Here is a 24538-nt window from a genome sequence, read left to right on the forward strand (position 1 = left end):
CCAAAGGGTGCTCATCAATGGTTCCTCTTCATCCTGGAGAAGAGTGACTAGTGGGGTGCCACAGGGTTCTGTCTTGGGCCCGGTCTTATTCAACATCTTTATCAACGACTTGGATGATGGACTCAAGGGCATCCTGATCAAATTTGCAGATGACACCAAACTGGGAGGGGTGGCTAACACCCCAGAGGACAGGATCACACTTCAAAACGACCTTGACAGATTAGAGAACTGGGCCAAAACAAACAAGATGAATTTTAACAGGGAGAAATGTAAAGTATTGCACTTGGGCAAAAAAAATGAGAGGCACAAATACAAGATGGGTGACACCTGGCTTGAGAGCAGTACATGTGAAAAGGATCTAGGAGTCTTGGTTGACCACAAACTTGACATGAGCCAACAGTGTGACGCGGCAGCTAAAAAAGCCAATGCAATTCTGGGCTGCATCAATAGGAGTATAGCATCTAGATCAAGGGAAGTAATAGTGCCACTGTATTCTGCTCTGGTCAGACCTCACCTGGAGTACTGTGTCCAGTTCTGGGCACCACAGTTCAAGAGGGACACTGACAAACTGGAACGTGTCCAGAGGAGGGCAACCAAAATGATCAAAGGCCTGGAGGCGATGCCTTATGAGGAACGGCTAAGGGAGCTGGGCATGTTTAGCCTGGAGAAGAGGAGGTTAAGGGGTGATATGATAGCCATGTTCAAATATATAAAAGGATGTCACATAGAGGAGAGAGAAAGGTTGTTTTCTGCTGCTCCAGAGAAGCGGACACGGAGCAATGGATCCAAACTACAAGAAAGAAGATTCCACCTAAACATTAGGAAGAACTTCCTGACAGTAAGAGCTGTTCGACAGTGGAATTTGCTGCCAAGGAGTGTGGTGGAGTCTCCTTCTTTGGAGGTCTTTAAGCAGAGGCTTGACAACCATATGTCAGGAGTGCTCTGATGGTGTTCCTGCTTGGCAGGGGATTGGACTCGATGGCCCTTGTGGTCTCTTCCAACTCTATGATTCTATGATTCTATGAGGTTTGGGTGGGTGGGGTGTTTGCTTCCATCCCTTATATAGTCTTTCGTCTTTCTCATGTACAGAGTAGACTCTTGTAAATAGAAGACTCACTTTATACAGGAGAGTATGCAAGCAGGTATCCAAACAATGGCCTTGTCATTTCTAGCTGGGCTCCACTGACTTCAGTAAGGGTTAATGCTGGCTCTGTTTACTCACACATCTAAGTATCCTAGCTTTCAGTGGCATTTCTCTGGATTGCACTGAAAGACAATCCTTTAGGGTGTAGGACACCAAGCGCTGCTCTATCAGGACCTGTGTTCAGTGTTTATTGCTAGGAATGGTTGAGGGCCAGCTTCATCATTAGACAGAATGAAATGGTTGCCTCAGACAGCTGGCCATGGGGGTGATGAAAAGCTAGCAAATCAATCCATTGTTTAATTTAATTTATTACTCCAGGGGAGAGTTGTTTGTAGGGTTTTAGAGCTTTCACACCATTACATCCTGTTATTGTGTGTCCCCCCCCAACTTTGGTTTTATTTTGCTGCTATTTTTAGTCTGTTTTTGTTTATATGGTAGTAATTTATTTGTGTACTTTACCATATTAATTTTTACTATGGACTGCTCAGAGAACCTTTTTGTTGTTGTTATGGATGGAATATAAATAATTTGTAAATGAAGAGAATAAAATTGGTCTGCTTGGGTTCTGTGGGCTTGGAAAGTGGAGTTTGGGGACACCATTTGCTGTTCTGTCCCCCAGGCAGAGAGTGTCTTGGGCTGGCCCTTCCACCACAAGTGGTGGGAAACAGAGCAGCTGTGCCTGTCAGTGCGGTTGTCCCAACTTTCTGTTCAGCTGCAGCTTTTTCTCAATGCTTTGAAGCATGATGAAGAAAGAGGAGTTTCAGTTCTGGTAGAGGGAAAAGGGTAACAGAGAAAATCCTTGTGCCTTCCCTATCAGGAAATACAGACACACGTTCTGTTTTCAGATTATAAATCATGCCACTGCCTTGGGCTGATAGCATTTCCTTACTTTTTTCTCTCTTTCTTTCCACAGAACAATCATTTATCTCTCCATTGTTTACGTTATTGGACACGTGATCAAGTCCGTTGGGGCGATACCGAGTGTGGGAAACCAAATTGTTCATGTGTAAGTAATGAAAAGACGGGTCTGCTATGTTTTGATAACATTATTATTAATTGGCTTGTATTAAGGTATAGATCATTCACGTGCACCTTGCAATAAGTGGTTGTGTGGTTATTTCTGGGCTTTTGTTAATGCTGGCACCGTGTCCTCCATCCCAAATTGTGTCCGGACATCGTAGCCTTGAAAGCTGCTAGCACCTTGTGCTAGGCAATCCACCAGTCTTGCGTCTCGAGGGGCAATGCATCAAGTCTTGTAGTGTACTGGCATAGCCTCCGTACATTTCCATGGCGAGGGTGAGCACTGCTTCAAGCAATGAGCCCTTAGAAAGCGCTTTACGCATGAGCTGCAGGCAAACCTCTGTCCCGAGCCACATGCTTCAGAAGCTCATTAACTTCAGCTGTTACTTATTTTTTAGCACTCTAAGGTTTTTCATTTTGTTTAGATCTAAAGGCCAAACCTGGAGTGGGGCGGCGGGGGGGGGGGGGAAGCAAACCACTGTTTTAGACAGTGTATGTTTGGTTTTCTCAGAGGTGAACGGTATAGGCAGGCAAGGACAGAGTCCATCTTAGAATCCTGCAGAAGTCTTGTAATATGCATTTGCCGCAGAGGGAGGGAAAGCCGTTGGGGGTGGCGGTGGCTCCCATTCAAACTGGGAGTTTATTTAATGACAATCCTGGGACTTGCAGGGGAGGGAACATTTAACCAGCTGAGGAAGGGTTACCCAGCATGGAAAATGGAGTCTGCCTCTGATCCTGCTTTGAAATTGTGCCAGTTCAGAATGCAGGTGTGGAATCACAAATTCAGATGCTCCCCTCATGTCAAAAGCTTTACACATGTAAAGCAAATTCTTCTTACACTGGCTGGCAGCAGTTCTCCAGGCTTTGGGACAGGGAGTTTCCCCAAGCCCTACTTGGAGATGCTGCAGGTTGAACTTTTGCATGCAAGGAAGACCCTTATCCACTGAGCTACAGCCCCTTCTCAGTTATGACACCAGAAAAGAGCATACAGAACATCATGCATAGTTCTTTGCATTCCAGGCTTTTGCTGTTGTTGTTTTTAAAACTGCACTCTTTTGGCCCACAAAGTTCAAGGAGGCTTATAAAGCCACTATGGAACATCCTTATCACATGAAAAAGTATTACGTATTAACAGCAGAGTAAAAAATACACCCGCAACAGCACAAATACAAATGCCATCCAACAGATAACCCCAGTTAATCACTTGGAATGGCTTCACTTTTCAACAGCTTGCCTAAATAAATAAGTTTCTCAAAGCTCCCAAAACCACACTAAAGGAGCGCATTAGCAGACTTCCTTTGGCAGCTCATTCCAGAACTGTATGATGTAATTTTTCTGAATGTTTGAATCAGGCCTTAGGCATCATTCCCACTTCAAGCTAGTGGTGTGCTAGCAATTTTCTTGCCAAATCCCAGGCAAGTGCAGCATGCATATAAATAAAGCAGGGTTTCCCCAAACTTTGGCTGGCTATGACATAGATAATATATTTTTTTCCTGGGCTGAAACTGTTCCCCTGCCATGGCTGAAAATGGGAGGTACATGGGTACTATAATATTTCAATGTTGTTGTTGTAGACCATTGGTTCATCTAGCTCTGTATTAGCTATCTACACTGACTGGGCAGTAGCCCTCAAGGATTTCCAATAGGGAACCTTTTGCAGTCCTGCCTGGAAATTCCAGCGAGTGAAAACAGAACCTTCTGCATGGAAAGCTTGTGCTCTTCTACTGAGCTACAGCCCTTCCCAGAAGCAGACAGTGTGTTTGCCTGCCATGGTGACAGGCCCAGCATCAGCATGGAACCCACTGGGGCTGATGCCTGGTTTGCTCTTCTAGCACATTCTGTCACTACCCAATACCTACTACCTGAAAGTGGTGGTCAGGGACAAAGTGACAGGTTGGTTCCCAGTGTCTGGTGCCAAGTAAATCCACTCGCTATACAAGGGTGGAACTGGCTGTCTCAACCGCTTCACCTCACACTCATGAGTGGGCTTAGCTGGTGGCAGTGCCATGGCTACCAGTGAGTTCACAGAGTGAGTGCAAAGGAAATAATAATAATATTATTATAATAATAATTTATTAATTATACCCTGCCCATCTGACTGGGTTTCCCCAGCCACTCTGGGCGGCTTCCAACAGAATATTAAAATACAATAGTCTATTAAACATTAAAAGTTTCCCTAAACAGTGCTGCCTTCAGATGTCTTCTAAAAGTCTGGTAGTTGTTTTTCTCTTTGACATCTGGTCGGAGGGCATTCCACAGGGCAGGTGACACTACCAAGAAGGCCCTCTGCCTGGTTCCCTGTAACTTGGCTTCTTGCAGCGAGGGAACCGCCAGAAGGCCCTCAGCACTGGACCTCAGTGTCTGGGCAGAACGATGGGGGTGGAGATGCTCCTTCAGGTATACTGGACCAAGGCCATTTAGGGCTTTAAAGGTCAGCACCAACACTTTGAATTGTGTTCGGAATTGTACTGGGAAGGTGAGGCTGGCAGCTGCAGTAGTGCTGACGCTCAGAGGAGATGACTCTGAGCTGGGGGCGGGGGTCAGTCAGCACTAAAGGGTAGTCTGCTGAGGGAAGGGCCCTGTAAAATCTGAAACCAGGCTTGAATGGTGATGTTTCTGTGATTTTCCTGCACTAATCAGCCATAGCAAGTGCTGCTGCAGAGACTTCCAGTGCACCCTCAGGACAGTTATCGCTGCCTGGGAAGTGATAGAGAATGTGAGAGGGTGGTTTCTGCCAAATCCAACATGATGGTTTGATTGCTTCCTCCCTTGTGGCATACCAATCTCTCTGGTAGCACACTTTTGGGGATTCTGAATAAATATCCCACCTGGTTACTACTCTCTTTCCTAGTTGGGAAGCAGTTTGACTCATGCAACTGGCCTCACACACCCCCACCCCCACCCCCGTATTCAGCCCCTTCTTGCAGAAAAGTAGCTGTCACACACCAAGTGTGAATGGGCCTTCAGTAATGTGCTTCAAAGTATTCTGGTCCTCCACTCAGGGTTAATGAGGAGTTTGCATGCAGATGAAGGTGATGGATGGTTGGGGAAGGACCCTGTGTGAGAAGCAGGGAAGGAAAGATCTCCCAGACTGGGAGGCTGGGAGTGTTCACCTCTTTCTGTGTGGGACAAGTTAAGATCTACCTATAAGAGAGGACTTTGCATTCTCCTTTTTCTCTTTTCTCTGTTTAGATTAGTTTATTTTTTGTTGTAACACATCATGAAAGGTCTTAATAAACTTTTATTGGGGAGAAAAGTATTCTGGTATGCAATGTAGTTGGGAGGTGCTGCTATTCTCCCTACACACACACACACACACACCCTTCTGTGGTACTGAAATGTCTCCATTCCTGTTTGAAGGGTTCTGTCGATGACTGGCCTGACTCTGATTGCTCTTGGAACAGGAGGTATCAAGCCCTGTGTGGCGGCGTTTGGTGGAGACCAGTTTGAAGAGGAGCATGTAAGAGTTTTGTTTCTTTTATCCATGTGGTTTCTTAATGCCTTTTTAAACATAGCACTTAGCAGGGATGGTTAATCCCTGACCTATGGGCTATATCTGGACTCCTGAAGTAATTCATGGTGGACCCGAACTACCACCCTAACAATTTGCCTTCTTTCTTTAAAAAAAAACCCTTATAAAAAACATTGTCCAGCAGTTGACATTATTAAGTCCCACCATTTCTCCATTGATCTGGTCCACAGCGGGGAGGGGGGAGGTGCTGCTGCTGCTTTTCACCTTCCAAAGGGGCCCTTCTACATCTGACCTGGCCTCATCCTTTGAATGTTGGTGACATTAGATAGTCTCAGAGAGGTTTGGGAAACAGGAAGGAATGCTCTTTCCTTTTTCCTTTCTAAGACTTCCTGTCAGTGTTGCCTTACCAGAGGGAGAAGGAGCTCCTTTGCAAAAGATAAAAAAGAAGCTGTGTTTCTGCTCCCCACGGCAACAATGGAGCAGGAGCAGGCCCTCTCATGCCAGCTTGTCTCCCTTCATCTGCTGAGTGTGTGCCTGTATATGTACCCTGCCTGTTTATCACCTTCTGCTGAGTGTGTGAGTGTGTGCACTGCCATGCAGCCCTTGGAATGGTGGTCAAACTCTCAATGTGACTATCAAGCCTCAAAGGGTTACTCACTCCTGGCTCATCATTTTTAATAAACAGTCAAATGCAATGTAATGAACATGCATTGTTGACTCATCCATGCAAAAGAGTCGATTCCAAGGTTGCCTATATAAAGGGTAGCTTTGGATATTACTCAGAAGCTCTGTCCATGAGAAGTGTGCAACTTGCCCATCCTCTGTCCACATCTAGGGAGCCTAGTAAGTTGCCCTATTCCATGTCATAGGGCTTGTCTAATGTAACCAAGCATAGTTAAACTCTGTCTGGCAGCAGTGCTCCAAGGTCTCAAACAGAGCAAGCTATTTCTCACCACCTGCTACCTGATTCATTTTGCTGGAAATGCCAGTGGCTGAACCTGGTGCCTTCTGCCTTCAAAGCATGAGCTCTGCCTCTGAGCTAAACCTTTCCTCCCACACTTCTCTGAAGCCTCTGAGGAACAAACAGGAAAATATGCAGGATTTGGTCACTGCTGCCAACTATGGCTTGAGGTCTCGTAAAACATGGACATCTGTGGAAACAAAATGGGATGTCATTGGACAAGCGCCACCTGAAGTTGCTTACTTCCATTTAGTCCCTCCCTCCATATCTCAGAAAGCATCATCGACGGCACAGGTGACTGTGAGCTGCGGTGGTTGGAACTGAAGAAGCAGCAAATGGAGTTCCTGCATTCCTTTGCCAAAACTTTGTGCATACAAGGCAGAATCTGTTTCATTGGAACCTGTTTTTCCACTTCTTTGCCACCACTTCCCCTAAGGATACTCTCTCATGCCATCACGGAAGCTGAGCTGAAAACAACTCTCTGAGCTCTGGGACATTCCCATTACCTACTACCCACCGTGGCTTCATGGAGATGTCAAATAGGCCTAAATGGACCACTGTCCAAACCGAGAAGGAAACTCTGGCATTAACAATTAAGGAAACAAGTTGAACCTATGCAATAAAATGGTGCAATATGTCTCCTCTTAAGAGTTCAGGCCACTTCATTTGCCCTCCTTCCCCATTTTCCTTTTCCAACCAATGCTCAGGATGATATGGCTACTGAGCATATTCAGTTCTCATTGTACTGTTTTGAGTGAGTCCTGCCCCCCATAATATGTCTGTGTGTGTGTATTTATGCTGTTCCCCCAAGCATGCTGATACCTCCCTCTTTTCTCTCAGTTGCCCCATTTTGAGTCCATTGCTGTTGGCACTTGTCACAAAGTTCACTATTAAAGTCAGTGTTGGGAACATTAATGGTGTCTGTGTTTCCAATAAAAATCATGTGCAAAGCTGGTCAGTGCAAATACACCTTGTATTTCATGCTGGTTTAAAGAAGAACTCTCCCTTACTTTCCACTAACCTTGCATACCTCTGCGTCCTAATCTTCCTTTCCTCTCTTTCTCTGTTTGTAGTTTCATACCCCCAAGCCCAGAGCATGGGGAGTTTTTTCTACTGTGCATGGCTAACCAGCACAAGGTGAATGTGTGTGTATTTAAAATAAGATTTCACCAAGGAATTCTATCTATCACGTTACTAGCAGTTTACTGAAACACCTTGTATTTTTTCTGTAGTGTTCCCCATCCTAGCACAAGCTGCATTCACTTTCTCACATAGCTCATGAAACCTAAACAATAGGATACCTTCAGGATATTGAAAATTCCTAGCATCCCCCGAAAGCCTGTTTGTTAATGATCAGGCAGGCAATAGTTTTGATCAAACATGAGATTGCATATTTTCACAGCCCTGCATATCATCTCTGTAGCTGCGGATGGATGTACTGAGTTATTTTATTGCATTTTGGTTGTTTATGTTTGCCTGTTGTTGGGGGGGGGGAATCATGTAGTTAGCATCTGGGCCTATGTCAGAAAATAATATTAGAACACAGATAATCATAGATTTAAGGTATGGGGAGGTATCATTATTAGGCAGAGAGCTGACAACATAAGAATCACACAGATCATGTAATTTGGCTGGGGAAGGGAAAGACACATAAAAGATTTGTTTGAGTTTAGAAAAAGTAATTGTAATTGACATTAGGAATCTTCCTCTGCTTATCTCAAAGTAGCAGCTCCTGAGGGTTATATCATTCCCAGAAGTGCAACATCTATGACTAATAATAATTAGTAATATTTTGTAATCAACTTCTAATTAACAACTAATTAGTATGTGATTATAACAAGAACACACAGCACTTGTTTTCAAAATGCTTTACAGATTCCCTCCAAATTAATCACTGTGCTCTTGTCTGAGAGGTTAAGTATTACCTTCCTGGGTTAAGTTGATCTTTAGAAGTTGTTAAAAGCTAATCGTTAATGGAGACGAGGAGACCTTTGAATGTTTCACCCCAAAATTCCAAACTCTGAATGAAGAAACAGTTGTTTTCTTTTGGAAGATCATTATCATGTACACTCTGCTTCAGCCGTGTATTCCTTAAGGAGGATGTACTAAGGTTCACTTCATATGTAGGAATGTAAGCAGGCATTGATTTGTGTTCTGTGTTCATCGTACGCAGTCTTGTTTCTGCTCTGCTGCATGTCGGCATCCAACAAAACCTACATTATTCGTCTTGCTGTCTACTGTGGTGGAATTTTACATAATTAATTACATTCTTGTTACATTATTCGACAACATTCCTTCCAGTGCAAAGTCCATTTATTGCAGTGCAAAGGAAGCACAGTGCAAATGGAAGGGAACCCCAGCAACAATTATGCAATCGTTTGCAGGCTGAAAACAACCACAATGAATACCAATCCTATTCGCTGGATTGATTTCCATTCTGGACATGCACTAAATAAGCAAATGTCATTAATTTCCCTTCCTGTTTCCATTCCCATTAGAATTCTCCAACATCCCTGCGAAAAGCAGGCATGTGAGCAGACTCATGTTCCTGCTTTCCGCGGGTTATTTGGCCTGCAAAAAAGAGCAAGCGCATGCATTTACCCTGCAGGTTGCTGTGCTTCAATTTAATGTGCATAGGTTCCAGATGCACACTGGGAAGGGGAATAACACTTGTCACACTTGACTTCTGCAAAGAAAGCAGGGGTAGAGTATCTTTCGCAGGGACTGGGACCTTGGTGTTCAGCCTACAGAGCAAGGGTGACCTGGCAGCTTTTATATAGGCAGCACCACATGGTCTATTCTAGCCTACTGCTGTGAAGAGAATTGCTTGCTGTCTGATGTGGCTCTTTTCCTTGTAGTTCTCCTCAGGCTGGAGCTTGTTAGAACTCACGGGATGCCTACCTGCTGCAGGCCACAGATTTAAGGCTTACTATGGGCGTCAATGCGTTTTTATCTGGCAGGCGAAATCCTCGACTTCCTTTCTTTTTGTCACTCAGCTTTATGTCAATTTCTTGACATACTGTTTAAAATGAGCCACCCCAAACTATTCAGTGTATTGCAATGTAACTTCCTGCCCCTGCGTCTTAGGGCCACTTCTCCCATTACGCTTTAAAGTAATGGGTGCATTATGGCAAGCTGGAGTATATATTCTGTGGCAAGGCAGGTAGGATTATGTGCAAAAAAATGTGATTGAGAAGGTTGTGTACATACACAAGGCATTGCATTGCTGTTCTTTGCATCAAACATTGTATCAAATGCCTGTATGGACCTCTTTAGGTACTCTTGGGCAGCAGAAGGCAATATTGGCTAGTTAAGGGTTCCCAAATGTATGTATACTGTTGTTTAAACAGGTACTTCAGATACTTTGGATTATAACTCCCATCAACCCCAGTCAGCTGTTGTGGGAGTTATAGTCTGAAACATCTGGCAAAGACTACACCACCATACCACCTATGATTCCCTCCAAAATCATAAAGGTGTAGAACTGCCCTTACTCTGCAAAATAACATGTACAAATAAAAATTTCACTACCACTGCAAGATGATATGTCATTTCCTCACCCCAACTACTGCCACTTAACAATATAATTCATTCACACACGGTGGGGAGTTGTGCTTAAAATATTTGCAGACTGTTGTCAACTGCTACCTAGCCTACGAAATTCACTTCAAGATAGATGTAAATTGTGGAAATTGTGTTGAATTGTTGTAGTGCTGGTCATTCTGAATCCTGCTCCGTAAATTATGACAAGCACACTGAAATCAATTTGAATGCATTTCAGAAATCTATCACATGTTCACGATGGATCCCTCACCTCTTCCCCACATTATTCTGTTTTCACATGATACCTGTGTTCTTGGGATATTTTAACACTTTCATGACAAACCATCTCTCCTGCAGTTCTGCAATATCAACTTTCATGCCAAGACTTTTTGCAGCTTTGAACTATTTGCAACGCCATTATGGATGAAAGAGACAATAGACTCCCCCAAATGTTGTGAGTCCTGTGAGCTCTCTTGTTCCATGCAAGTGGTGAACTGTCTGCAACCCACTGTCTTTGGGATATGAGAGTGGCTTTATGACACTCCGGCATGCCCAAGAATGACTACGCATGCAGCTTTACAAGCTCTGTGCTGCAGGGTGACCTCAAGCAAAATATGCATCTGCAAGAATGACTACAGCTTTCAAAATACAGAGTAGAGAGTGAAAATGCATGTGCACAAATATCCAGAGTTTTGAATTAAAGCAAATAATTGAGAAAGCAGCATGGAAGTACATCAGGAACTGAAGGGATTTCAAAGCAACCAACAGAAATCCACCAAAATGGATTCTTGGAACCAAGAAAATGGCATTGACAATGAGATCTCTTCTATAGGCTTCACACTTGGATTGACTGACTCAAGATACGCTTTCTTTCCCCTCCGTGGCATCAAGATTATTCAAGAGATGTACCAGATGTGATTGCTCATAATGAGACATACATTTACATCTAAATTGTGGACTCCCAAGTTGAGGAGGCATTTAGGTGCGGAAAATGAATGGAGAACTAAGCCAGAGTCAAAACAAATATGTCAAGGGAAGGGGCTCAGGCTCGTGCACTGCCTTTTTGGAAATTCACACCTCACTTTATGGATGCTGCTGCTGGGAAGTAACAAAGTGGGGAATGATCTTTGAAGTTTTCTTCTGCAACTGCTAAGTGTTGACAGATGCAGTTACTCAGCAGGTGCCAGTGCACGGTCTGTGGGAGGTGGAAACCAGTGAAGTCATCAAAACTGGTTAATTCAGGCATAAGATGCTTTAGGGATTTTGAGCCTGGTGATCCTTTCACCTTCCCTCGAATCCTAATGAGATCTCTAAAAAAGTCACCAGCCCATGATATCCACAGTACAGCTTTGAAAGCCCATGCGAATGCTGAAATCACGCTTTCAAAAGCTTGAGAATGACTGCTGACAGAGCTTTAAGGCTATAAGGTCCTTCATGCAGCATGGACCTCAAGCAAAATAAATAACTTCAAACAAGCTACATGCCAAGAATCCCAAGTGCCTTCATAATTTCAGAGTCCGTCTTGAATACCAGAAAGCACCAAATGGATAGCAATATGCTAAAGCAAGTGGAGGCAGAGCATCATTTACATCAGTCTGTATAGGCGCAGGCTAGAGATAGGGGAGAAACTGGATTCAGTTTGCATTTAAAGCCAAATTTATCAAATTTGCACTTTCTGAAACAGTATGAGATCTGAAACAGCCATCCTTTAGAATTCACATTTTTCTAAATTTTGTGATGCAGTTCTGTAACCAGCTAATGTATACCCAAAAAAGGCATATATTAGGTAACAGTATGCATAAGCATGAATATATTAGTTGAAATAACATTCAATAATTCATTATATTAGGAGAAATTGCTTGCAAAAATGTGTTTATTTGGAGAAATTCACACATGCAGAAGAATTTCATGAGGATTTAAAAGAAAACAGAAAATCTACAAATTGCTGCTGAAATATAGAGAATTGGTTTTAAGAAGGGATCAAAACGGACAGACCCTACTATCCCTAGTCACAGTCACCAGAAAAAGCACCAAAAATGGTCTTACACAGGGGCAGCCAAGGTGATGTCCTCCAGATGTTTGGGACTATAATTCTCATCATACTCAGCCAATGTGGTGAAGGGTTAGGGATGACGGAAGGTGTAGTCCACATCTGTCGGGACTCATCTTGGATAACCCCTGTCTAACAGCAGTTAGCAAACCTTGCTCAGTCTTGGGTTTGATGGATAGGCTGTTAGGAACCAGTGTTGCCTTCACATAGCAGGGCTATGGTCTGATAGTTGGTAGTGGGGATTATTTAGCTCAAGGGGCTAATAGGTAAGTGGATGAAACAGTAGCACATTTTGACCCTTAACAAGCAAGTTAAAGAGTTATGGTGAAAAGTCGTTTGCAAAATCTTAATATTTATTTTTGTTACTTGTATTTCTGTATATATAATTAGTAATCCGGAAACCAAATTCAACTGCAGAAAATTACATTTGCTATACTTAGTGTGAGCAAAAAGGTTTCTGTGCATACTAATTATGGTCAACAGCTCTTGTTTTCTATAATTAAGCTATAGGGTAAGCTTGGACTTTTTTCTTTTCTGTTTATAGAAAATGTGGCTAAGCCATACTTCCCTTTCAATATTACTGTATTCACTCAAAATGAAATTCAGCTGTTTCCAGATGACCCCAGTTCATCCTGATTTGTTTATAGGGAGGCTAGATGATGTCAGCTATTCACTGAACATTGAATGTGGTGAGGTTAAACAATGCTGCATTTTCCCTGTGACTTTCTTTGTCATAAAAAGTCCATGGGGTGGGGTTTGTTGTGCAGGACCTTCCAAGCACCTGTAATTAGACAATCATAATTTGCCAGCATGTGATTTAATCCCACCCCTACATAGTGACCTCCTGCCAACCTAGCAGTTCGAAAGCATGTCAAAGTGCAAGTAGATAAATAGGTACCGCTCTGGCGGGAAGGTAAACGGCGTTTCCGTGGGCTTCTCTGGTTCGCCAGAAGCGGCTTAGTCATGCTGGCCACATGACCCGGAAGCTGTACGCCGGCTCCCTCGGCTAATAAAGCGAGATGAACACCACAACCCCAGAGTCGGTCACGACTGGACCTAATGGTCAGGGGTCCCTTTACCTTTACCTTACATAGTGACAGTCTGGAAGCAATCATAGATTCACACTTACCAGAATTTTGTGATACAGTTCTCCAAGCACAAAACAGTTACAAAAATGCATATATTAGGGGAAAGTGTGCATAAGAATAAAGCTATTTGTGGAAGTAACATACAAAAGTGCATTGTATTTGGGGAAGATGCTTGCAAACATCTGTACATTAGTCAGAACTGCATATTAAAATAGGTTCATTAGGAGGAATTGGCACTAAAATGCTGACGCATTTAAAAAAGAATTCTTAAATAGCTGCAAAATTTGGAGAACTGATTTTAAGATTGGAAAAATGAGAAACTGAGAGAACCCAGATAGATAGAGCCTTCCATCTGCAGTACCAGGTTCTGTCTGAATGTTGTCGTTCATGAATAAATGCAACTATTGAAGTTCTCCTGACTCCGGCTGTTTCCTGGACAGATCCATTGCAAGATTTCCTCCCACAATGAATACCCTTCCCAAACCCACAGAATACTTCACTGTCAGCATAAAAAGGTCTTTGGATACAATTGAAAGTTCAAAGTGAGGGCGCTTGCCAGATCTCCTCCATAAGAGTCTGCCACAGCGTGGGACCAGTATGCTGTGGACCCCAACTTGTTGTTGAAGCCAGCTGGTCCTCTGTAACATGAGGGACAACAAACAGCATTTCTCCGTGTGAGCTCAGTGAGCAAGCTGAGATATGAAAAGCTAAAATCAACAAAGGCACTTTCAATTTCATTATAAAAATAATCAGAGAGAAAGCCTAATAGATGAGCAGGGGGAGGGTGTTCCAGAGACAAAGTGCCATGATTGAGTCCTATCTCTTCTTGCTGTTCACCTCCCCTCAGAAGATGGAGGCACTCTGATCAGGTTCTCCAAAGAAGATATTAAAGGTTGTGCAGGCTCATGAAGGAGCTTTACCTAAATATGAAAGCATTTTGGGATAGTAAATTGGCACAAGGAAGGGTGGTCTACAAACTGGCGAAAAATAAACAAAGGTTCGCTGTTGCACCTCTTAAATATTATTAAGAAAATAATATTTGGATTCCACCCATTCATTATCATAGTCTGCCTGTGAAACTCCACAACCTTGAGCACTGGAAGGTAGCTCTGCACATAAAAAATCTATATGGGGCAATTTCTCATTACTGTATAACGATTTTGAACCTTTTTATAAATTAAATAACCGCAGGAGTTCATGTAAAAAGAGGAGCAGACATTTACATATATTGCTCTCCCTCCTGCCATTTTCTCACGTCAGAATCAGCCTGTGCCAGTACAAAGAGAACTGAGTCTGCCTATTATTTTTGCCAACTTCAGAGTCAATAATAGTGAGAGGTGCCATTAGAGCAGCACTTTGGGGCAAACAGAGAGGGGCCCCACTCAGCAGGAGGAGCTGCAAACACAGCAGGGCTGGCTTCCCACACTTTAAAGTACGTGAAGTAATGCACATTACCATCTTAAAGAGTCCCTTCTCTAAGTCCAGAATCAAAATCATCTAACTGTGCTACTCACATTAGAGTATAGCTGAATAGCTGTAAATTGGCCAAGGCTTCTGAGCACATATTGAGTCTGAGTTTTTTTATTTTGCTAGCGGCTCTTTGCTCTGCTCTGCCATCCACAATTAAATAAGTGATTGTGAAACCTGAATCTTTGGCCTATTACCTGGAAACTTGTTGCTCTTGCCTGGTTCTAACTTCCTGAGCTGGGCAACTGGAACACTTTTGATTTCTATGGCTTATTTTTAGTTGTGTTCTGATTAATGAAAAGGAGCAGCCATAAGATTCTGCATTGGCTTTGCTAGCTTTTTTTAGAATGCCCTGGCATAAGGCATGGCTGGCTGGCTGGCTGGCTGGAATCCACACCGTAGCATTTTGTTGTAAATTCCACATGTATCTGCATGTAATGCATATTAGTAATATCAGTTCTTCTTCTGTGCTCCTGGTTAGCATAAGCAAAAGTTAACAGCCCCTTGAATTATTCTAGCAAGGATATTTTTAGCCTACAGAAGTAGGTTCCATTGAAATAAATGAGCTAATACTACGAAGCAAATGTACTTAAGGCTGAAATGTAATTTATATAATCCCAATTATTTCTTGCCTAACTATGGCTTCACTTTGCCAACTTCTTCCACCCTTTTCCTTATCTGAGCTGTTAGTGTATGCTTTTTATAATGAATATGTTTCTTTTCCTATTTATGTTTTTTTGGAAGAATATTGCCTAGACATGATGAGCTGTCAAGCACTGCCAAGTTGGATTGAATGAGGCTATATTGGGACTCAATTAAAATGCTCCTTCTGAATAAGTAACTGCTACTCTCTTTGTAAATCCCCCTCCCTCCACCATGCAAAGAGAAGAGAATCTTTCCTTCTACTTGTGTGTTTATATAGAAGTGTGAAGAAAGAGAGAGAATCTATATCTTGCCTTGATTTTAACCTTGCATTTTATTTTAGGTCAATACAAATGTATAATTCATAGTGGAGTGGAATTGATGGAGCCCCGTTGACAAATCCATTTCTATGTTTCTAGGCAGTGTTTAAAAAAATTTCTGATGTTGATTTGATCTTCTCTCATTTCAGGGCCAGGAAAGAAGCAAGTTCTTCTCTGTCTTCTACCTGTCCATTAATGCAGGAAGTCTGATCTCTACTTTCCTTACCCCTGTGCTGAGAGGTCAGTGTTGATTAACAACATGGATGGATGATATTCCCCCAGATATAGTTGGGCTACAACTCCCATCATTCTTGACTATTAGCCATGCATGGTGCAGCAATAGGAGCTGGAGTCCAAGAACATCTGAAAGGCCACCAGTTTCCCAGCATGGATTTAGAATGACGGTGGGAATTAATTAGATGCAGCATGACTATCCTACTCCCTTAGCTAATTGGGTTTTCCTGATTTCCACGTGAATAAAATCATATGTCTGTTTGGAGTAACTAGACCACTGTGATTCTGCTGAAAGAACAGAGAGAAGTTGTTTTTAAAACGGGATACAATTTGTATGTACAGAACTGCACCTTGGAGGGCTCCACAAAGAACACAACAGAACCCAATTCCCGCTTAGGAGGTGGAAACATATGGATGACTCTTTAGAAACAGTGCCAGAGCAGTCTGGGGAATGGGAGACATGGAAGCAGGAGGTCCACCTAACCAGCCTTCTCTACTTGGGGAAGGATTGCAAACGTGGAGTTCATGTTCCTTGAGTGAGTGGATCAGAGATTAGAGGACAAGGTGGGGATCTCAGAGTTGCATATGGACCTCCCGTTCACCAGAACAGCATGGCAAGCTGAATGCCTGCGCCTATGCACTATAGTGGGGTGTTGGGAGAGAAAAGGAGGAAACAATGCTCTTTTATCTGTTAGGGGGATTCCTTCATGTGCAGGTGCTGTACCCATGTTGCAAAGGATTGTGTTGTTTGTTTGTTTGTTTGTTTGTTTGTTTGTTTGTTTGTAGTACCATAAGACTTTCTGTGATATAAACATTGAAGAGAAGATGTGATTGAGTAAGCTCAGTTATGGATCCAACTTGCAATACAATACAAATCTTTATTACGGCCATAGACCAGCATTTAAAATCTGAAAAAGCGCTTTAGAAACCTAAAAGGCATTAAAGCACAAGGTGAATATAAAAGTCTATAAGAATTTTAAAGAAACTAAAAGAATCCAAAAGAAGGGTCAGGAACATTGGACGGGTGTGGAAGAGCACAAAAGGTTGATATATAAAGGCTTTAACTATTATTTAAAGAGCACCCTGATATGTTCATTATAACTGATTTATGGCACAGGTCATCCTCCTATGACTCTGGAGCGCTGCTATGCAGAACCTAGCAATGCTATACGTTGCAGCAGGATCCAACTTGTATTTTCCCAGCTTCTGCTCGTGATCTTCATTCCATTCCCAAACAGAAGGGCAGCTACCCTCAGACCAGCACAGAGTTCAGCACTCTAAATCCCATTGAGTTAAAAGAACAGATAATTATATATTGGGCTATGACCAACAGATCTGGGACAAACAAAATGGTAGTCATTACAAGATAATGCCAGCCTGCCAGAGATGCCATGCTCTTTTGCTTGTCCTATATTGTATCACTGAAGGGAACAATGTAGGAAGGAGGAAATATCTTACAGGGAGTCAGATAAAGGAGTTTTCCCTCCTGGTCTCATCTTCTCCCATAGAGAAGACATGACAAATACCGTAGATTCTGGCATATAAGACGACTTTTTAACCCCGGAAAAGAGGTTAAAAAGTTGGGGGGGGTGTCTTATACTCCGGGTATGGCTGCAGTGGGCGGCGGGCTCCGCTCCGCGCCAGGAGGAAGCTGCCCAGCGATGCTAAGCTGGCTTTGCTGGGCGGCTTCCTCTCGGCGTGGAGTCCACCACCCACTGCTGCTTTGGAAGCTGCCAAAGTTACCGCTGCAGCAGCAGTGGGCAGCGGGCTCTGCTCCGCGGCGGGAGGAAGCTGCCCAGAATTATACGTTCTGGAGTATGCCGAGAGAAATAATTTAGGATAATAACATAATACCAATATCTCTTCTACATCACAGCAACTTTCAGGAGCATTATAGATTTGCAAAGGTTTTTAGTTAATGTGCCAAACTGAGTAAAGTTCTCTCCTGACCACCAAGTTGCAAAAGCCCATTTCAATCGAAACATCACTACCACCCTGATATTTAACATGTCCAAGTTAGGCCAAATGCCTCCCATTTCTTGCTTCGTGTTTTGACTGCTCTATTTGGTAGCAGGAGTACGATAGCAACGTATTGAGAACACTTGAGATGCTGTTAGGGCCAGGCCACGATCATTCTGGGGTCTTCAGAACAGCAGTAGAGGCAGAATTATGCAACTTGCTCTGCGTTAGAGAATATAGAAATCTGCCATACAGCATGTCAGACTGTGTAGATCAGCACTGTCTACACCGGCTGCCAGCAGGTCTCCAGGATTTGAGACTGGGATATTCCTTGCCCTACCTGGAAATGCCAGGGATTGAAACTGGGACCTTCTTCCTGAACAACAGATGCTCTACAACTTCATTATGATCCTTCCCCATACTGTATATGTTCTTTCTTGAGAGCTGGTGGAACGCAGCATGACATCACCTGGTGAGCATAATCTAGCGGATCACAAGTTTGCAGACCTTTGTAAATCACATTGCCATTGACTTTGCAGGGCCATCTATCCACAATCATTCAGTGAGACCTATGCCAGAAAATACTGCCCTAAAGTTCCTATGCCAGTCTCCCACCCATACACTGACCAGATAGACCTGTTGAGCTTCAGCAAAATTGTTGTGTTCTGTGTTTTCAGCCCATGTCCTCAGATGCAAGGAGTGAAAGCAGACAGAACAAGAGGTTACCTTTAGCATTGCACAGAGCAGCTCTCAGGAGAAAAACAATCACATCCTCAGGAGCAAAGAGAGGACAGTTTGTGTGTCTTGTGTGTTGTTTTTGAAACCTATTTAATGTCTGGGGTTGGATTGGGAACTTGCTTGCCTTCTATATTTAATCTAAAGGCAGAAAGCAAAGCTATTTACCTGTGTCAACACTGGTAAGTAGCTGCTGCTCAGAACATTTTGTAGCTGATTGAAAAGGAAGCTTCTTTTAGGCTCTGCATCTTATATCAACACAGGTCAATGCCAGGACAAATAAATATTGTGGCATGGTGCAGAGTGGAATGAGGATGTTTGGTTCTTAAGAGTCTTCCTTGAAGAGAAAAAAGAAGCACATTCCCTTTAAAACTTGGCTGTTTTGTGTGGTCTCTGTGGCTACTATATCGAGCAAGCCAATGTCCCAAACAGCTAAAAACGTCCTCTGGTGAAAATCAGAAATAACATGGGCAGTTCTGGACTATCAAATTTCAGCTTATGCCTCTGAAAGCAAAATACTGTAAATAACCCAACATTAGGCACAAACACAAAGGCAGCATTATAAACTTTAGATAAATATGTCACACATTAATAATAGCCAGTATTTTTTTTTATCCTGTTGGTGTTCAGCTGTGAAATTGTTTTGTTTTCATTTGCTCCGGTGCAGAACAAACAGCATCTCTGCAACCACTTCTCCTGGAATATTTGCAGCTGGGTGTATGTAACCCTTGATTCAGAAGTTGGGCCACGTTCATGAGTCTAGAGGTTTCTCTCTGACTTTCACTGTGTTCTGGCTTGAGTACCCAGCCAGGTGAGCCTGGGACTCCAGTCTGGATGCCTGGGTAACTGTTCCCTCCCCATCACTTTCACACCTACTGCATATATCCAGGCACACACTGTTGGGAAGTGTTCTTATCAACAAAGTAATGTTGTGGCTTTTGGAGTCAGTGCAATGTTAAGGTTCTGTGTATGGAAGATTAATTAAGGCAGGAGTTGTCATCAACCATTTTGGGGCAATTTTGCAGACTGGATAAATGGGCACACATTTAAAGTACATCCAATACACATTTGAAGCACACAATTCTACCCCCCAAACCAAGAAACTTGACCCTACAGCAATTCCCAGCACCCTTAACAAACCAAATTTCCCAGGATTGTTGCAGGGAGAGTTATGTGTTTTAAATGTGCATTAGACTCACTTTTTAAAGTAATTTGCACCACACACACACACCACAACCTAGCACATACCATAACCTAGCCTATAGGCTACAATAAAACGCTTCTTTTGAGTTTAATTTCAATGAATGTAGGGGACCCTGCAGGCACAAGGGAAAGGTTCTGTGGGCACATGTGAGCCTACAGGTGCCCTTGACTTTAAGCACCAGTTCATACAATTTTTAAAATATTATTCATTACCCACCCTTCACCAGCTGGCTCTGGGGCAGGTTACGACAATTTTAAAATTCTACATTAAAAATAGTTAGAACAAATTACGGTCATAGGAATTGCCCTCAGAATGCCACATCCTGAGAAGTCTTAGAAAGTGAGCAGAGCCCTAGGCACACTATTTCCTGATCTGCATACATTCTGAGCCACTCACAAAACTGATTCAGTGCATGCAGGTATACTAAGGAAAACTTGTCCTGTGTTGACTTCAAGCAAAGAAAAAGGTGGTAATGGGCATCTCTCTTTATTATGGCATTGGAAGGAAGGGTGGGAATCCGAATTGAAACATGATGAAAGGGAGTTCTGTTTCTGCTTCTCTTAGGTGATGTGGAGTGCTTTGGTGGAGACTGCTATGCCTTGGCCTTTGGTGTTCCCGCTGCTCTCATGGTCATCGCTCTCAGTAAGTAGGTGGTGCTGTAACAGAGCAGTGGCACTGCCAACATCTTATCTAGGTAAAGGGACCCCTGACCATTAGGTCCAGTCGCGGACGACTCTGGGGTTGTGGCGCTCATCTCGCTTTATTGGCTGAGGGAGCCGGCGTACAGCTTCCGGGTCATGTGGCCAGCATGACTAAGCTGCTTCTGGCAAACCAGAGCAGCGCACGGAAACACCGTTTACCTTCCCGCCACTGTGGTACCTATTTTGTATTGCTTGAAGCAGAGCAACTGGACGTACAGTCACTCACAGCAGAGAATCAGTGTCCACCCAGAGGCTGGGAGAAATGCTGCCTTTTGCTTTGGAGAGAACAATCTGTGCAACGAAAAAGGCAGTGTTTCCTACCACCCCCCACCCCCCCCACCTTCTATAAGTCTAGCTGCTTTAATGTCTTCTTATTCCCTCTGGAATAGAAGTCTTCCCAACAAAGACTAGGAGATGCCACTAGACAGCAGCTGATGTTGTAGGAATGGTCCCCCTTCACACACACCAAACAAAACCCAACAACATGCCAGCAGAATCCTAGAAGCCTCCTGTTTACCACATGGTTCCTTTGTATTCGTGTACTGTGCTTGTTGGATATCATCTGACATTACTGTTTGAAAGTACATCACAGAAGCAGTCAAGGGAAAATATGCCAGCAAATGCTGCAGTTCTTTTCTTTCACTTTATTTTTTTAAAAAAGTCTACCCAAAATGGATTTGTTGCTGTTCCTGCTATTTGTTGATATGGCTGCAGATCCTTCAGTGATATGAGGTGGGCACAACTAAGTTTCAGAGCATATATTGGAATGGACCAAAGCTAAGATTTTAGTTAGTTCCCTTCCCCCCCAGATTGGGTTATTAATAATTATGGCTCAAGGTACGCACGCACACATGTGCACGCACACACACACACACACACACACACAAGCCCAGATTAAATGCCAATTCAAAGCATGCTTATATTTTACTTGTGTGTTTCTTTACATGTATACTGTGTGCATGCCAACACATGCCTGTGATAGCAACAAAATTAAATGGCAGAACAAATCAGATGACTGGACCATTTAGTGCAGTATTTCATTTGTTACAGTGACAAATGGGGAAAAAAAATCAGATTTTGAGTATTTTTTATGCATAATAAATCAGCTCTTGCTTGTGTTGGGTTAGGCAAAATTTAAAAACTACTTTGTCCAGAATGCTCAATCGCGCCACAGATGCCTCCCTCCATCCCACATCGTTCTCTTCTCCATGAGCAATTAAGCACAACGTAGATAGCGGGGACATCCGACAAAGCTAAGTGTTGGAAGTTTCAGGGCAGACAAAAGAAAATGCTTCTTCACACAGCACAGTCAAACTATGGGATTTGCTCCCACTAGATTTATTAACGGCCACCAACTTGGATGCATTTGAAAGAGCAGCAGATGAATTCATGCAGGATAAAGCTATCAATGGCTACTTGCCATAATGGATACAGTCTACCTCATCTGTCAGAGGCTGAATACCAATTGCTGGGAATCTTGCTGTTGTGCTCAGATTCTTCTCAAGGGCTTCTGCTGGGCTTCCAATTTAGCCACTCCCAAAACAGGATGCTGGACTAGATGGGCCTTTGGCCTGGCCCTGCAGGGCTTTTTGTAAGTTCTTGTGTTGAATTATGGAGTGGATGTGCAGCTGTATGTGCCAGCACCTCCTCCACACTTTATTCTCCCCCCCATGCATTATTTGAACACCTAAATAAAGTTTATAGCAATCAATGTTTGGGAACACTTAGATTTTTTTTAAAAAAAATGCATTCTTTGTCTCAATGGACACACTCTTCGTAAGATTTCTAAAGTAGTGGAAAATGCTTCTGCTTGGTCAAGGCAAGTCACCTGAGTTTTGACTGTGCATCCTGCCTACTGAATCCCTCTGTGCCACTTTCCGTGCTATTCTGAAAGGTCCCTGTACCCCCAGGACCAACTATGAAAGTTTCTTCATGCAGATGCCTAGCTACATTGGATGTACAGTAACTCCTTTTGCCTACATTCAAACCACACTTCTTTTATAGTTGTGTTTATTGCTGGAAATGGAATGTACAAAAAGACTCCACCAGAAGGAAATATCTTACTCGAAATTTGCAAGTGTATTGGGGTAAGTGTGTTTGTTAGATATCCTTTTCATGCATGACTCTGAGATTTTAAAATCATATTTTCCACATGTCTGACCCTGATGTTAATTGATTAGCCATATGAGTTTTACAGTGCAATCCTATATAGATTTGCTTAGAAATAAATTCCACTGCAGTGGAATAATGCCTACTGCTGCTGCTTCTGGCCTCTATGTTGCACACAAACAGGCTCTGGGCAGAATACCTGATCAACACAGTGAAGCAGAGGAGGGGCAGGCAGCCAACGTTATCCTGCTCCCTGCTGGATATACTGATCTCCACTCTTTCAGTCATCTGCTTAGGGCTTTTATGTCAATGATTCCAAGAGCCAGCTTCAGATTGGAGAAGGGACTTTAGCCAAGTAGCCATTGAGACTCAAAGGTAATACATGGGAATATTTTGTCCAACTTCTCTCAAAGCATAACTGCATGTTGGATCTAAACCAGAGGGCTTGGGGCCAAAAACGTTCATTGGCTCCGCTGCTCAACATCCAGAATGGCTCCCTACCATCCATCATCCTGATTAGTATTACTTTACTCCAGCACTGAGGTCACTGTGACAATTTGCACAACAAGGCATTTGAGGCTTAAAAAAAAAAGATTAGGAAAAATATAACTCAGGGGTGTGATGCAATGGACATGTGAAGAATTGTGAATGGTATGAAGGGTTATATTACATCACTTTCTCATTCTCCCCTTCCTAGGATATTAGATTTCAGGGTCAACCAGTGAAATTGATTGGCACTGTATTAACTGCAGTCAAAATAAGTTGTTTCTCATACAGTCATTAGTACATAATTATCATATGAAATTCATCACCAGAAGGTGATGGCCACTAGCCTTAAGGTGGTTTCTTAAAATGGATTAAATACCTCAATAGGGAATGGGTTGCTCAGTGGCTATTAGCCATTACAGATAAATGGAAATTCTCTGTCCAAAGGAAGTACAATTGATGATGATGTGCTAGGTATGGCTGCCTCAGTAATCATCACACCCTCCTCATTAACATAGGGTTGCCACTGCAGTGAGTAGGGCTCTCTGGGCCCCTTTAAGGGATCTACTGTTGACCTTCTGGGCCTCCTGACACTTCTGTACCTTATCTCTGCTGTCATTGTTCATCTGCCTCCTCAGGACATGCAAGGAGTGAGCAGAGGGAGGAGGAAAAACAGCATCCTTCACTTGCCTTGAATTCTCCTTCTGGGTCCTGAAGGAGAGGGAAAATAATGGCCAATGGCAACAGCAGCAAGGAGGAGGTGGACTCTCTCAGGGATGGGGCCCACTTGGAGTTGGCAGTGGGCCACTGACAGAATGTTGGGGTGAATGAAACTTGGTCTTACTTTTCAAGGACAGGAAACTTTTCTCTATCATCTAGATTTTCCAGATCAACATTTCCAAAATAAAGGACACTGCAGATATGTGGTCAACTACAGAGTTGCATATGTGGAACTTACCAGCAGCTGTTAAATGTTGCCACTTTTTTTCTGGTGAAAAGAAAAAGACCAAGAATTGCAGGAACAATATCAAGCATGACACGCATGCCATGATTTGCTTTGCTGGACTAAGGGGTATGGAACCCAAGGCCTTATTCATACAACAAATGCCATTACCCAGAAAATAATATCCTTTGTGTCTTGTGGAAGTCATCCAGTGAATCAATGAAAGGGATGGAACCTGATTTAAGGCAGGGATGAGGAACCCGCGGCCTTCCAGATGTTGCTAGATTGCAATTCCCATCGTCCCTGACCACAGAATATGCTTGCTGGGGTTGATGGGAGTTAGTGTCCAATGGTATCTGAAGGGCCACAGGTTCTCCACTCATGATATATGGCATGAGAGTAGGGTCAATAAAACAATAGAAGATTGTGTAAGAAATGATGTAATTAATTGTAATGGGCT

General features: G+C 43.1%; 1 protein-coding gene across 2 annotated transcripts in view; it reads left to right on the forward strand.

The window, feature by feature from the left end:
- Window positions 1-24538, forward strand: part of SLC15A2 (solute carrier family 15 member 2) — a 69688-nt gene that overhangs the window by 17822 nt on the left and 27328 nt on the right. For both annotated transcript variants that reach the window (XM_053403736.1, XM_053403725.1), the window contains 5 exons: window positions 2058-2150; window positions 5525-5624; window positions 15857-15947; window positions 20404-20481; window positions 22545-22627. In XM_053403736.1, coding sequence (XP_053259711.1) covers window positions 2058-2150; window positions 5525-5624; window positions 15857-15947; window positions 20404-20481; window positions 22545-22627 — 445 coding nt within the window. The remainder of the gene's footprint in view (window positions 1-2057; window positions 2151-5524; window positions 5625-15856; window positions 15948-20403; window positions 20482-22544; window positions 22628-24538) is intronic.

The sequence above is a fragment of the Podarcis raffonei genome, chromosome 1, assembly GCF_027172205.1.
Source record: "Podarcis raffonei isolate rPodRaf1 chromosome 1, rPodRaf1.pri, whole genome shotgun sequence".
Taxonomy (NCBI): Eukaryota; Metazoa; Chordata; class Lepidosauria; order Squamata; family Lacertidae; genus Podarcis; species Podarcis raffonei.